Source organism: Meriones unguiculatus, chromosome 20 (genome assembly GCF_030254825.1).
Source record: "Meriones unguiculatus strain TT.TT164.6M chromosome 20, Bangor_MerUng_6.1, whole genome shotgun sequence".
NCBI classification, from domain to species: domain Eukaryota; kingdom Metazoa; phylum Chordata; class Mammalia; order Rodentia; family Muridae; genus Meriones; species Meriones unguiculatus.
In genome coordinates, this window is record NC_083367.1 from 46915789 (window position 1) to 46931047 (window position 15259).

Here is a 15259-nt window from a genome sequence, read left to right on the forward strand (position 1 = left end):
CACCCACGCGTGAGGCCCTAAGTCAGGATCCTAGCAGCCGAGTACACCAGGGAGGGTAGTACAGACGGTAGCCCCGGCACTGGGAGGCACAGCCAGAGCCCACTGGCCAGCCTGGCTAGGCAATGGATGAGCTGCCTTTCAGTTAAAGACCCTGTCTGCTTAAAAACAGGGTGGAGAGGCGTAGAAGAAGCCAGCCTGCAGAACCTCCGGTGCCCCCTCGCTGGAACAGCCGTGCACACACTACAGGAACACACACACTCAGTGCACACAGCAGTACGGTGATAAAGACATGATGACTGCCAAATGAAGAACTAAACATGAAACACTCCAACAGAAAGACACGTATCTCTGCACTTGGGAGGTGGCTAAAGAATCAGGAGTTCTAGGTCATCATCAGGCACATGTTAGAGTTCAAAGCCAAGGAATGCGTAAGACTGTCTCAACCAAAACAAGATGACAGTGAAAGGTCCGTGGCTGGCACAGATATTCCAAAGAAAAATCTGGTGTTTTTTACTAAAACTTATTACATTTAGTGTATATGTGTGTGATGTGTGTGACCGTGTGAGTGTGTGTGAGCATGTGTGTATGCATACATGCCAGAGCACTCAGGCAGAGGTCAGAGGACAACCTTTGGCACTCTGTTCTTTCACCTTGTAAGTCCCAGGGATAATCAGGGCTTGGGGCAAACAACTTTACCACCATACTGGCCCATCTCGATACAGAAAAAAATTTTACCATTGCTTTTTCTTTCTTTCTTCTTTCCTTTTTCTTTCTCTTTCTTCTTTCTTCCTTTCTTTTCTTTCTTTCTCTTTCTTTCTTTCTTTTCCTTTTATCAATTTGTAGCTACACATTTGTTACTCATTGTAAGAAGGTACCATATCTGTATCTGTATTTAGCAAGTATCTACGGTGCCTAGTAGAGACGGAACACCTATGATTAGCATGCATTATCTGTCGAGTGAGTCAAGGGAGTTAAGGGAGGCAACAGATCATTCAACAAGCAGCATCTAGGTAAAACAAAAGACTCTCATTTAGATGCTACCCTACTACACAGCAGCACAGCTGACAGGTTATCTGTTTGTGGTTATCTGTTTGTGGTGGCTCGTTTGTTCTGAGACAGGCTTGTTCTCAGCCCAGGTTGACCTCAAACTCACTCTGTAGCCAGGGACAACCTTAAGCTTGCTCATTCTCCTGCCAACCACCTCCCAAGTGCTGCGATTCTAAGACCACACCACCACATCCAGATTTAATGTGAGTATTCTTAATTCAAAACAAGTAAGGCAAGTCTACAGGAGTATTTAAATAGGAGGGGTCTGCAGAGTCTGCAGGGCTCAGTCTGCCCGTGCCTGGCTTATGCACGAGATTGCCACGGCCACTTCCTGCCACAGGGATGTGGGTCGCTACACCACAGACCAAAAAGCCAAAAGGATTATCTGCCAAACAGAGTGGGTTCTGTTCTAGAATGTTCTCGCTTCAGGCCGAAGGCTGGGAAAGTTTTTTTGTAGACCCCTAAGGAAGATGAGGTTCCCCAGCCTTGACTTTCTCAACTGTGATACAAGCCTGATGATTAGGTCCCATCCCTTGGCAGAGGGACCAGGACTGGGGCACACAGGAAGCTCTGAGCCAAGAAAATAAAGATCTGTGCCTCTGACTAAGGAGCGTGTTCTCTTCAGCAGGGTGTAAAGGACCTTTTGGGGCTTTCTAACTACAACGAAACGAACAAAGGAACTCTGACAAGGCTGGATGTTGTCACACACCTGCAATCCCAGTACCCCACAGGTTAAGGTCAGAGGATCTCAAATTCCAAAACTGCAGGGGCTACATGGCAAGACCCTACAAGAAGCAGAGAGAAAGAAAGGGACGGGGTGGAGGGTAGAGGGTTCTAGACAAAGCTAAAAATTCATGTCATGAAAGGGCCTATTCAGGTGTTCAGCGTGTGTAAGCAAAGGTGTTCAACCATATCAAGTGAAATTCCCAGAGAAAAACCCATACCCATCCTTGAGATTCTGCTAAGCTGGTGACTGACTAGTGGCCATGCAGAGCTGCAATGCTGCAGACCCCGGGCCAGAGAATCCTGCATTAGCTCTAGTTCCTTTGGTACCACTTGCTGCCCTCCTCAGTGCCTGACCCGCCACACTCACGACTACTGGGTAAACCTTTTGGAATGTAGTAACAGACCATTAGCTTCCGCCAGCCCAAAAGCTAAGCAGAGGTCTCTTTGCTGTAGCCATCCTACTGTGATGGTTTGAATGAGGATGGCTCCCATAGGCTCATATATTTGGATTCTTGGTCTCTGGTTGGGAGGGTCTAGGTGTGTCCTTGTTGGAGTAGGTGTGTCACTAGAGGTGTGCTCTGAAATTTCAAAAGCCCTCACCATTCCCAGTCTTTCTCTTTCCCCCTCTCTCCCCTCTCTCCCTCTCCCTACCTTCCTTCCTTCCTTTCCCTCTCTCCCTCCCTCCCTCTCTTCTTCTCTTTCTCTCTCCCTCTGCCTTCTGCTTATGGCCTAAGCAAGTGAAAGTAACTAACACACTACCTGATTAAAATATGTCAAGAAAACAGCCGGCTTGTGAGAAGGGATAGGCTGAATTCAAAGGATCTGTTGTGCTCCAGTACAGTTAAATCTGTGTCCCTGGGCCACCATTACTCATGTTGGGCTCCTGATTAAACCATTTCTTATTTACTTTGAACTGAGGACTATGTTTTTCATCAACACAGTCATCAGGGAAAAAGAAAAAAAATTTATATATTATATATATATAATATATATATATATATATATATAATAAGTTGATATAACCATTTTGGAAAACTGGAGTTATCTACTCTAGCTAAATATATATATACTATAGCAGGGCGTAATTATATTCCTAGTTATAGATTCAACAAAAAGTATATATCTATACCAATATATATAGACACATATTCATAGCAGTACCATAACTAATATTAGCTAAAATTGTAGAAGTACCCTAGTACCTAAAAGTGGTACTGGGAAACTGGAGAGATGGCTCAACAGTTAAGAACACTTGCTGTTCTTGCAGAAGACCCAGGTTTGATTCCTGCCACCCACATGATGGCTCACAACCATATGTAACTCTAATTCCAAAGAATCAATACCCCTCTTGTGATCTCCATGGGTACCAGGCATGTACGTGATACATATACATACATGCAAGCAAAACACTCATACACACAAACCAAAATATATCTAAAAATAATTTTAATTGGCATTAGGAATTAGAGGTTTAGCCTAATGTTAGAATGTTTGCCTAAGATATCTAAAGCCCTAGGTTTGATCCCCAGTAGAGTAAAAGGGGGGAAAAGTTGTTTGCTAGGCACACTTAGGTGGGTACCTGTGTCCTACCCATTAATGAGGCTACAGCAGGAGAAATGCTTGAGTCCAAGAGTTTAAGTTATGCCTAGGTGACACAGGAGACTGTCCCAGAAGACAACAACAAAACAGCTGGGTATGGAGCTACCTGCCTGTAACCCCAGGATTCAGGAAGCTGAGTCAGGAAGACAAATATATATAAGTTCTTGGCCACTCTGTCCACATAACAAAATCAGGATAGCCAAGACTTTAGAAAGAGTGTTTGTCTCAAAAAACAAAACAGAATACTGACTACCAAACAAACAAAAACTGTGATATAGTAACTCATAGTCATTTACTTAGAAGCGAGACTGATAGATCACTACACATGAGGAAAACTATAATTCTGGATTACATCACCGACATGATGTTCTGCGGGGTAACCCAAAGTTATATTCCTATTTTAGCTGCCTTCTATTGCTATGGTAAAACACTGACCAAACAACTTCAGGAGGAAAGCATTTACTTGGCTTACAGGTCCCACTCAGAGTCCACCATCAAGGGAAGTCACAGCAGGAACTCAAACAGGAACCTGGAGGCAGGAAATGAAGCAGAGACCATGGAGGAGTGCTGCTTACTGTCTCTCTTCCCCAGTCTGCTCAACTGCATTTCTTATACAGCCCAGGACCACTTGCCTAGGGATGACGCCTCCCACAGTGGGATAATTCCCTGCTCCACTCAATTAGCCACCTAAAAAAATGCCCCAAAGGCATAACCACAGGCTAATCTAATAGACGCATCTTCTCCATCAGGGTTCTTCTCGGCTCTGTCTAGTTTGTGTCAAATTGACCATAACCAGCCAGCATATGAATCAGAAAGAGACAAGCCAATAGTACTAGAACTCAGGTGTCCAGTGCCCCTGGGATCAAAGCCTCAGGACGCATAAATGTTCTATTTCCCTGTGCTGCAGTTACCCTTAAGCGTTCTCTAGAATTCAGGCAGCTTCGCCGTTCTGCACAAGCTGAAGTAGTATACTCACTGACTGAAAGCCACCGTCCCGGGGCTTCACTACCAGAGGCTCATCACTGCTGGCACAGCCACAGTTCCTGAGAGCTTTCAAAGGACTGTCTCATATTATAGCTATTTGAGTCTCACCGATGATGGACAAGAATGACACAGGCTAACCAGCCCCATTCCAAACATGAGGAAATAGACCCAGAATGGAATCAAGATGGCAGTCAAATCTCTCCAGGTCATGTGTCAGTGGTCCCCTGCGATGACACATGACCACTGGTCCTAAGTCAGAACTAATGGAAAATTCTTCAAAATAAGTTACAAAATGAAGAAAATTCACAGGGGGAAAAAAAGACCCTGCATGCTTAGTTAAATGAAATAAAAACTCTATAAGGCATTTCGATTTCTAGTTTAAAATGTTTACCCAACTGCTGTGAGAAAAATGCACAATCAGGAAAAACACATTTAATATTTCTAAAGGGCTGGATTAAAATTTCAGCTGTAAACTTCATTACTGTAATTAGATTTTTAATGCATATTTATTAAACATCATTCAAATACTGTGTACAAATTATTCCTGAGTTATTTGTACATTTGTGTTGATTTCTGCAAACTGTCAACAGTAGCCACTGACCAGCAATGTGTCCTGTTGCAGTGGCAAACACTTCTCCTGGGGTCAGAGGCATCTCCTTCAAGTTCTCTATGGTCTAATCACACCCCAAAGGGAACTATTCAGCTTCTTTTTTGAGAAATGAAATGGTCATGAAGGACTCAAAAAGTCAAGCCTTCTCAGTGACATTAAAGACCTGTGTTTGATTTGGTGATGAGTAAACAAGGTGCAGAATAAAGAAAATCAAATCTTAATTAAACTCTTTCTTTGGAAAAACAGCATAAGCTGTCATCAAGGAGTGCATCACGCGATGATTTACTTTATTTATAAAAGGCTGATTTAGGGGCTTTAAAAAGGATGCCTTTGATTTAAATAGAAAAATTATGAAAATTAAAACTAAATGCTTCCTGGTTATCATTCTTTTCCTTTAGAAGGTAGTTAATCCTAAACGTGCCAATGTGTATAACGTTACAAGGAGTTGTGGGGGTGGGGGAGACAGTACTTTAAATTTCACGATAACAAATCAATAAAAATACTGCCGAAAAATCTGAATAGAACCACCCTGAGGTAACCACAAGCCTGGCCCAGCATGCTGAGTAACTCCTATTCACCCTGCGCCCACACTACTTGATAATGAGGTCTAAGAGATCTGTTTTCTTTCAAATGATAGAGAAAATGACTGCTCTCTTTGTTGTGTCGTTTCATTGAGGCAGGGTCTCATTGAGGCTGGCCTCGTAGCCGAGCATAACCTCAAGCTCCTGCTGTTACTACCTCCACCTTCTGAGAGCTGGGATTACAAGTGTGTACCCCCACATTTGGTTCATGATGTGCCCAACCCAGGGCATTGTGCATGCTGGATATGTACTCAACCAACTGAGCTGCATTCCCAGACAGATTCATCCACATATGGGGGGGGGGGAGGTTTAAAATGGAGTCTGCCAGACTTACAGTTAAAATATAAAGTATATGATAACCCTATGAGAGGACCACCAGAAGAATTACATATTCATGGATGGAGCTGGATGGCATCACACTAAGTGAAACAAGCCAGGCGCAGAGAGACAAATGCTGCTTATTTCACGATCTCACTTATATGTGGAAGCTAAAACTGACTTCCACAGAGGTAGAGAGCTGCATAGCTGGCAACTGATAGGCTAGAATAAAAGGCGACAGAGGAAGGCCAGGTAACGGGTATCAAAGTACAGTAGAATTGACTACAGTTTGTAACAATTTACTACGTATCTTATTGAGATGTAATATACAGGAGTCTGAAGGTGTCCAGCAGAAATTAGTGATAAATGCTGAAGGACATAGGATTGGTAATTATCTTGATATCATCATTACACACTGAATCTATGTATCCAGTCACAGTACCCTACACCATACATATGTACAGCTGAAAAGAGTTTTTTAAAGGACAAAATAGAATTGTACTTCAACTGACCAGGAAACTTCCTTCCCACCAGCTATCAGTCATTAGTGCTGGAGGCTCTACCAGTCACTGAGGAAAAAAAAAAGACACCAATAATCTCACCCACAGTGGACCCTGAATGTTACAATACTGACCTGCCAGAAAGGACATGCCTGGTGTAGTGGTGGCGCGACTGTTATGCGAATAACCAGCTACCTTCTTGCTGAGTTTAAGGCGTGCTCCACAGGAGGGAATTCAAGCCTGACACTACAAATCTAGTCCAAAAACGAGGGTGAGGGGGAAATCACCGGAGCAGGGCAGAGAGAGAACCTACTACTGGTGTTTTGTTTTGCTAGATGGTCATGTTGTCAAAATGCCTACTAAATATGTTCCCATGGGGCTTTAGGGATGGCTCGGCGGGGGCTGACTACCTTCTTTAGGTGGCCTTATTATTGTTCTTGCTATTTCCACCTTTGAGTGGTGGGGAGAGAAGTGCAAAAGCATAATATTGCATAGAGGGACTCGGGGCTGGTAGCCAAAAAGGAATGGTCATGACCATTTGTCATCCATATTGCAGAGACCTCAACACGGACGTATAACAGTCCTAAAGGGAAGTATTTGCAATATTTATTGTAATATAATTTGATATAAAAATACACAATTTCCTCTGGATGGTCAAATCTCCCTAATAGCAAGCCTGGGGAAGTCAACAGGGAACGCAGGACAGAGAAGTACAGAAAGGTTGCCACACACCAACATTTGAGAATCCTAGGCATCGCACTGGCCTACCCCCTGAAGACCTGAGCATCTTCTGTTCCACGTACTCTATTCCCAAGTCCTAGAAGTGTAGGCCACACACTGGTGGTGGTAGTATGCGGAGACATCACACAGAAGAGGCTGGGGTGCTTTGGGAGTCCACTCAGAATTTTGGAAAACTACATGTAACAAAAATGCACTGTTGATACTTAGAAAACAAGTTCAAATATGTTAAAAAAAAAAAAAAAAAGCGCTCAGTGGTTAAAAGCTCTGGCCGCTCTTCCAGAGGACCCAAGTTCAATGCCCAGCACCATCCACATGGCAGCTTACAACTGTCTGTAACTCCAGTTCTGGAGGATGCAACACAGACCCACACACGGACAAAACACCAATGTACATAAAATAAAAATAAAACCCGATTTAAAACATAAACAAATATGTTCACTTAGTGCTTGGTCAACCTTGGTCAGCGAAACTTTTTTTTTTTCTTTTTTCTTTTTTGCAGTGGGTAGTAGTTAGTGCAGAGATTGATAACTAACTGGTCAAAGTGCTAAGAATACAAGGCTGGTGAGTACTCAGGCCTTAAATGGAACATCTATGTCAACTCCTGCCCAGTCCTAAATACACATGCCCAGGGAACATCCAAGAGGGGCACAAAGAATGGAAGAGCCAGAGGGCGGGGACTAGTGGTAGGAAACGCTGTATCCTGAGTCTGCCACGGCTGCTCCATGAACGAGTTCACAGCAACGATGGTTGATGCACAAGGTCAGGCCAGCCAACGTTCCAGCACGAATGAGGAGGGAGCCCACAGGACCCTACCCCTAGCTGAGGAGTTATTAGCAGTTGGTGGATGCTGAGGAAAGGAGAATAACTTTTCTTTGGTAGCCTATCCACTGGTAGGTTGTCCATTCTCCAGTGTCTGCCCCACACCATGCTCAGATATGCAACACTTGGTGGGTTGTAAAAAAAGAAGGAAAGGAAAGAAAAGAAAAGAACCGGGCATAGTGGTCTATGAACACCAGCACTTGAGAAGCAGAGGCCAGTGATCTCTGTGAGTCCAGCTGGGTCTACATAGTGAGTTCCAGGACAGCCAGAGCTACATAGTGAGATTCTATGTTGAAAAAAACAAGAAAAGAAAAAAAAAGAAGAAGAAGAAGAAGAGGAAGAAGAGGAAGGAGAAGAAGAAGAAGAAGAAGAAGAAGAAGAAGAAGAAGAAGAAGAAGAAGAAGAAGAAGAAGAAGAAGAAGAAGGGGACAATGTAGAAGGGGGTTGTTGGAAGAGTCTTGCTTGTCAGAGAAGATCACAACACACTGTGTACATGTATTAAGTTGCCAAAGAATACATTTAAAACATGAATTTAAAAAAAGAATTGCATGGTCAGGCTCTGTAACTGTCAGAGACAGAACACATGCTGATGAGAGTAGCTTCTGGGACAAGAACATCAAGAGAAGGCATCAACAGAAGGCATTAGAAGGCAGAACCAGGGCTAGCACAATGGCTCAGCAGGTAAGGGTGCTGTCTGCACGTGCCTGACCTTCTGAGTTTGATCCTTGGAACCCATATAAAGATGGAAAGAGAACTGGCTCCACAGAGCTGTCCTCTGAGCTCCACATGTGGGCGACAGCTCGTACACCTCACACACCAGATACACATATACAACATTGATAATTCTTTTAAAAGAAGAAATAATCAATACAGTATGGTGTGGTTAAGAGATTCATACAGCACTCAGGAGGCAGGGGCAGGTGGAGCTCTGTAAGTTTGAGCCCAGCCTGGTCTATAGGGTCCCAGGACAACCAGGGACATAGGAGAAATCCTGTAGAGAAATTCTAATACAGAAACATGGCTGCTTTGACAAGGGATCACATCCAAAGACCTTCTAGGTCTGTGTGATCTGGCTCAAGGGACCAATGTCTCAGGAGACAATTTTTCAAAAAAAGCAAGTGGATAGATCCTGAGGACCAATACCCAAAGTTCCCCTCTGGCCTCCACTTTCACTCTTAAACACATTTACACACACAAGAAATAAGTCTTAAGACTTCTTTCTTAACCACTACTGTACACTATCACTAAGTCTACCAAGCCGTACGGTGGAATGGGGCTCACTCAGCTTCCACTCTGGTTGGGAAGGCTCTCTTGTGCTCATGTACTGAAGATGAGGCTGCGAGCTGAAGGTAACAGGGCGGCGTCTAGTAGCAACACCGAAAAATATAGCATGCGCTTCAAAAAGGTGCTACCACAAAGAGAAATCCTGCGACTTGACCCTCACAGTCTCTTGCCTCTATGAAACACACTTCCCTTAGGCTAGCTTACACAAAGCAGAATTTTAGGCAGGGATTTTTCTATTTTGGAAGACCCAGAGACACCCTCCTTTTTGGCGTCTACCCTGGTTCTCCTTGTCTTCCCTGCTCTTTTTGGAGACCCTCTTCCCATAACATGGGACTTGAACTTGGTTTTTCAACTTTGTACTCCAGAAACCTGCCCAATCAAGTCCTCCATTCGCCTGCTTCTCACTTCCTCCTATTTCTTCCTCCCTCTCACATCCCACAAGAAGCTGCGCTATCTGCCTAGCACCATCACAAACATCCTGAGTTTAAAGAGCCAAACTGAATCCCAGGGCTGGAGAGATGATGGTTCTAAGTGCTTGCTGCTCTTCCGCAGGACCTGCGTTGTTTTATTTACAAAACAAAAAACAAACAAACAAACAAAAACCAAAAACATGGAATCATTCCTTTGGGTTCTTTTTCTCTTTTGACTTAGTTTCCCTTTAAATAGCTCAAATTAAGAACTCCATATTGATATAACTGTCAGTTTTATCAAAAGACCCTCTCTGAGTTCCTCCCCTGGCCACCCTGTCCTTCATCACAGCAACAAATCTAGGCCTAGCAAGCTACCTTCTCAACTATTTGAACTTCTGTCCAGTGTCAGTGTTCCCACACAGGCAGGCCCGATGTTTCCAGGCAGCCCAGGAGCACATGGCCAGAGACAGATGTGGCCACACCTTCTTCAAGGAAATCTCTACTGGTATCTTACTAAGTTCACAAAGCCCCCTCAACAGCAATGACTCTTTGAACCCAAATGGCAGCTCTCCAACCCAGCTTCCTCTTCGGCTGCTCTCCCTCAGAACCATAAAAACCAGTAAGGGTCATATGCTGCTGTCTCCACACTAGGCTGAAAAAACAAAGGAAGCATCAATTGTAAGAAAGAAATTAATACAAGTCTGCCCAGAATATAGAAAAGGCTCAGCTGGGGCTAGCAGCACATGCCTGTCACAGCAGCTAGGAGGCCAAGACAAGGAGACTGCAAGTTTGAGGCCAGCCTGGTGAACCCATAGCAAGTGAGTTCCAGGCTGGCTCCTGCCAAGATCCTGTTTCTTTGTTGGTAGGTGTTGTTGGTTTGCTGAGCCTGAGCTGGACTTGAATTCACTAGTAGCCCAAGCTGGCTGCTAGTGCTGATCATCTAGCCTCAACTAGTGCTCCAACTACCACCTGAGCCCTCTAGCACAGATGGCATCTCTACCTTTTAATAAAAGTCTTTGCTTTAACTCTTTAGAGGTTTAAAACTAGCTGGGTGGTGGTGGGACAATCCTTTAATCCCAGAATTTGGTAGGTAGAAGCAGGTAGATTTCTGTGAGTTCAAGACCAGCCTAGTCTATGGAGTGAGTTCAAGGACAGCCAACACTACACCAAGATACCCTATTGAAAAAAAAATGTATTGAAATTTAAACAGGTAGTGACATCAATAGCACTTAAATTACAGAAATTACCAAAATGCCTGTAATGGAAATATACACATCCCAGAACACAATTCATAATGTGCTTCCTAAGGACCCAATGAGTAGCACTTCAGGACCCCATAAACTTTTCAAGGTTGAGTTTACAAAATGGCTGAGCCAGGCCTGGCATTAAAGTAACATAAGACATTAAAAACAAAATTAAGTGAGTTGGAGAAATGGCTCTTGCAGAGGACTCAGGCTTGGTTTTCAGCACACACACTGCATCTTGTAACCATCTGTAACTCTAGTTCCAGGGGATCTGACATCCTTCTGTCCTCTACAGGCATGACACATATATGTGGTACAAAACTACACACACATACAGGCGAACCCTCATACACACAAAGTAAATAATAAGTGTTAAAGAAATAACAAAGGCATGACCAGCCAGACCTGGCGATGCAGGCCGCAGTCCCAGCTCAAACTCAGGAGTTTGAGAAAGGAGGTCCCCCGGCATCAAGACCTGCCTGAACTACAGAGTGAATTCAGAGCCAGCCTACGACGCAATTTTAGATGCCATCTCAAAACAAAAGTGAAGAGAACTAAAGACACAGCTCAGCGGCAGAGGGGACCTTGAGTTCAAAGCATGGTACTACCCAAAACCAAGCAGAATCCTCCCTCCTTTCCTCATATTCTTTCCCATCACTTCCTTCCTTCCTTCGTCTAAAGCCAATGTTTTGGTAAATGAAACTTCAAACAAGAGGGGAAAAAATGGAGATAAAACGGAAGTGTGAATACTAAGTATGCCCCAGAGTTATTTGATTGGAGGGAGGGGAGTCAAGAAAGGGGCAGAAACTGTAAATTAAGACTCAACTGATCAGATTTAAACTTCAATATTTCTCGTTTATAAAATGGAAGTGAATATTTTTTTTTTTTACTTTAAAAAAATTGTTACTTGTGTGTGTGTATGTGTATGTGTGTACAGGTGGTGGGTGTTGGTCCTCTCCTTCCACCATATGGGTCATGGCGACTGAACTCAGGCTCGACAGCAAACCCCTTTGCCAGCTGAGCCATCTAAAGCTAATAATTCTAGTATTAACTTCAAAGATTGAGGGGAAAAAAAAACATATTGAAATGTTAGGAACCAATATTATCATATATACTTTGTTAAATTATATCAGTTTAATAAGGTATATAAAGAGGCGCTTGGAGAAGAGAAGAGGAAAAGCCCAATTGTGGATGGGTGGGGGGAGGCCATGTGAATAACTTCATTCATTTGAAGATATCTCCTCATCAGACATCAGTCACTGGCCTAAGCGGTGAGGAAACGACGACTCCGGGTTTGTTGTCTTTGAGTAACCAATTCAGTGAACCGAGAGGTAAAATTAGTACTTCTGGGAAACTGAAGCAGGAGAATCCCAACTTCCAGGCCGGCCTGCCCCACACAAGAGAGACTGCGTCTCAAACAATAAATCGGAACTCTTGTTGGCTTGATTAGTCAAAATATAATCCACTCATTCACAAACACAACAGTAGAAGGAATGAATTGAAGCCCAGTGCCCAAAAACAAAAAACAAAACCCCCCGAAACAGACACCTCTAGGAATCTGAACATTGAGAACAGGCTCCTTATTTGAGACAGCCGCTAGAACGTTGAGGTCGGGGGAGGGCAAAGAGTCCCTGACCTGACTTTTAAGGCCACTACAAACCATAAGAACCTGGATGGGGTGGGGAAGGCTCCGCAGACTCCAATCCCACTCTTCCTTACTCTGTCCCTCCAAGCCAGGCACTTGCACACCTGAGCTCTCCAGCTCCCTGCTGCCTAAGAAAGAACTGGGTTGACCTCTGACCCTCAAGTGGAAGTTACTCTGGGCAGCTGCCTGTGCTGCTCGAGCTCCTTCTGAACAACCAGGTGCAAAAGGTCAAGAAACACGATCCTTAAGGAGTCCCCAGGATCCTTAAAACCTATGCACTACGCGTGCGGCTGGGAGAGATAAGGAAGTGGGGTGACTCCAAGGGCTTGAGCGTCCCGCTCTTGACACGGTCACTGACCTTTCCAAAGGGGTTTCCCAGGGCCAGGGGCCGGAGAACGGATGGCGACGGCCCGGGCCCCGCACCCAACACCTCTCCCAGTCAGCCGGCTGCGCGCGGCGGAGCGCAGGGTAACCAAGGGCGACCAGGAGGCCGCCATCTTGAGCTCCGTATAGGGAGGAAAACTTTATTGGAAACCAGAAGACCCGACAGAGCAGCCAGGTGCCGTGGCGCTCCAGAAGGCCACGCCTGAGAACAAGGGAGCGTTAAAGAGAGGTGACCTCAAACTTAGAAAGGCAGGAACGCCTGCCCTTCACGCCTTCCGGTGGGCCTTGGGACTACCTGTCCCGACAGGCAGCGCGCCTCCAGGGGGCGGAGCCCGACAGCCGCGGGTGCGCCACGCCCCACTGCGAGCCCGCTGCGACGGACTCTCCGACCCGCCACCCCTGGAACCAGAGTTCTCAGGCTGGAGTTTCACTGTGCTTGTAGTAACAATTCCCGAATCTTCTATGAGTGCATAATATGTAGGTGGCCCAGCGGGTCCTTACCTCGTCCAATCCTGTATAATATAGCCTCAGTTTTCTTTTCTTTCGCTGTCCAACATGTGCCTCCGCAGAGTACCTGAACTGTAATTCTGCCACTTTCTTTTTGAGCTTCTGAATAATAGAAAATCACTTTCTGCATAGCACACACCCTTGTGCTTTTGAAGGAGCTTTTAAGTGAGACAGGAAAGACAGTGGTCCCAACTAATGGATGTGGTGGCGATTGTCCCCAGTTGAGGCTGGCTACCCTTAGGGGAGATGAAAACTGCAACAAATGACAAGAAGCGAAATCAAGAAGAGAGAACGGTTGTGGAGAAGTAAGGAGATTTAACTTTTGAAACAGATTGTATTTTTGTCAGAGAGAGAGAGAGAGAGAGAGTGGTTATATTGAAAGTGATTTCTCTGGAGAGCAGAAGTAGCCACTGATCCCCTGTAGCTGGCTGGAGTTAAAGGCGGCTGTGAGCCACCAGATACTGGGTATTAGGAACCAAACTCTTGTCAGCTGCAAAAGTTACTCATTCTTCTAACTGTTTGCTTTTTACAAAAGATAAAGACCTTCGAAGAGGGTGTTGGCTGTTGCTCACCTGGTAAAGTGTTTGCCTAGCATGCATGAAGCCCAAGGTTCTACTGCCAGCACATGCTTGTAATCCTAACACTTGGAAAATGGAGACAGCAGGATTAGAAGTCCAGCTATATAGTTACATAGGCCAGGCTGGGCCACATAAGAACCTTACAAGTAAATTAAAAAAAAAAAAAAAAGAGTAAACCCTTCAACCACCGATAATGTCTGAAAGACCTGAACATTTAGCCAGGAATTATGAAAAACAAGAAAGTGTGGTGTAGAGGAAGGAGAAAACAAAGTTTCAATTGTGTGTATGACCAGAAAAGAGAACACTGACACGAATTTCAGGAAGCCAGACTGTGGTCACCAGAAGAGGAATTCTAAAGAAACAGGAAAAGGAAGGTGTATTGTGGCAGAGTAACTTCAAGTCTCTGCTCTGCTGATCTGTCGAAGTCCGTGCCCTCCTGGCAGGAGAGAGGATAGTCTAAAGAGAGACACATACGTCCCTTTCTTTGGCTATTAGACCATTGAGACAATGGTCCCTAAGAGTTTGGAATGGTCCCAATAATCTCAGGCTAGGAAAAGGAAAAGTCCGAAGCCTGGTGCCAACCAGAAAAGGGAGGAGCTTGTTTTCCAGGAAGAGATGTCACACAGTTCTGACAAGTGACCGGTGGGACACAAGTGACCCTGTAGGACACTCTGGAGCCAGGACAATGGTGGGTCAGTGATGGGCAGGCAGCTTAGCTGTCCATACCTCTTTCCTACTATTTAAACGTCAGCCGCAGGTCAGGATCCCAAAGATGGATTCAGGAGGAGGAACTTCTGGGCCTCTTTGTTTCTCTTCCGAATGTGCCCGAGTTCCCTGCTTTTACTTTTACCTATTCACTCTTCCCTACCCCCCTCCCCAACTTTTTTCTGAGACAAAGTTTCTCTATCTAGTTCTGGCTGTGCTGGGACTCCCTCTGTAGACCAGGCTGGTCTCTCAGATCAAGCCTCTGCCTCCCCAGTGGTGGGATTAAAGGTGTACATTCAGTACCTGGCTAATCATTCTGGTTTTTGAATCAGGCTCTCACTCTGTAGCCCAGGGTGGCCTCGAATTCCTGGTGATCCCTTGCCCTTGCCCTTTGAGTACCAGGATTGGAAGTGTCTTTGTTTGCCCCTTTAATTTGGCCTGTGAGGACTGGTGGCTGGTTCTAATTTATTAGGGCTACCAAGCTCTGAGCTGAACAACTGTTTCTGCTGATTTACACATCCTACCTGATATTTAATAAATGTCACTGGTCTGATAGGAACATGCCACATATGTAGTC

At 44.8% G+C, this 15259-nt stretch overlaps 1 protein-coding gene across 1 annotated transcript in view; it reads right to left on the reverse strand.

The window, feature by feature from the left end:
• Afg1l (AFG1 like ATPase) overlaps positions 1-13175 on the reverse strand; it is a 150782-nt gene extending 137607 nt beyond the window's left edge. Inside the window, exon 1 of the mRNA XM_060373466.1 lies at positions 12867-13175. Coding sequence (XP_060229449.1) covers positions 12867-13005 — 139 coding nt within the window. The 5' untranslated portion in view covers positions 13006-13175. The remainder of the gene's footprint in view (positions 1-12866) is intronic.
• Positions 13176-15259: the final 2084 nt, after the last annotated feature.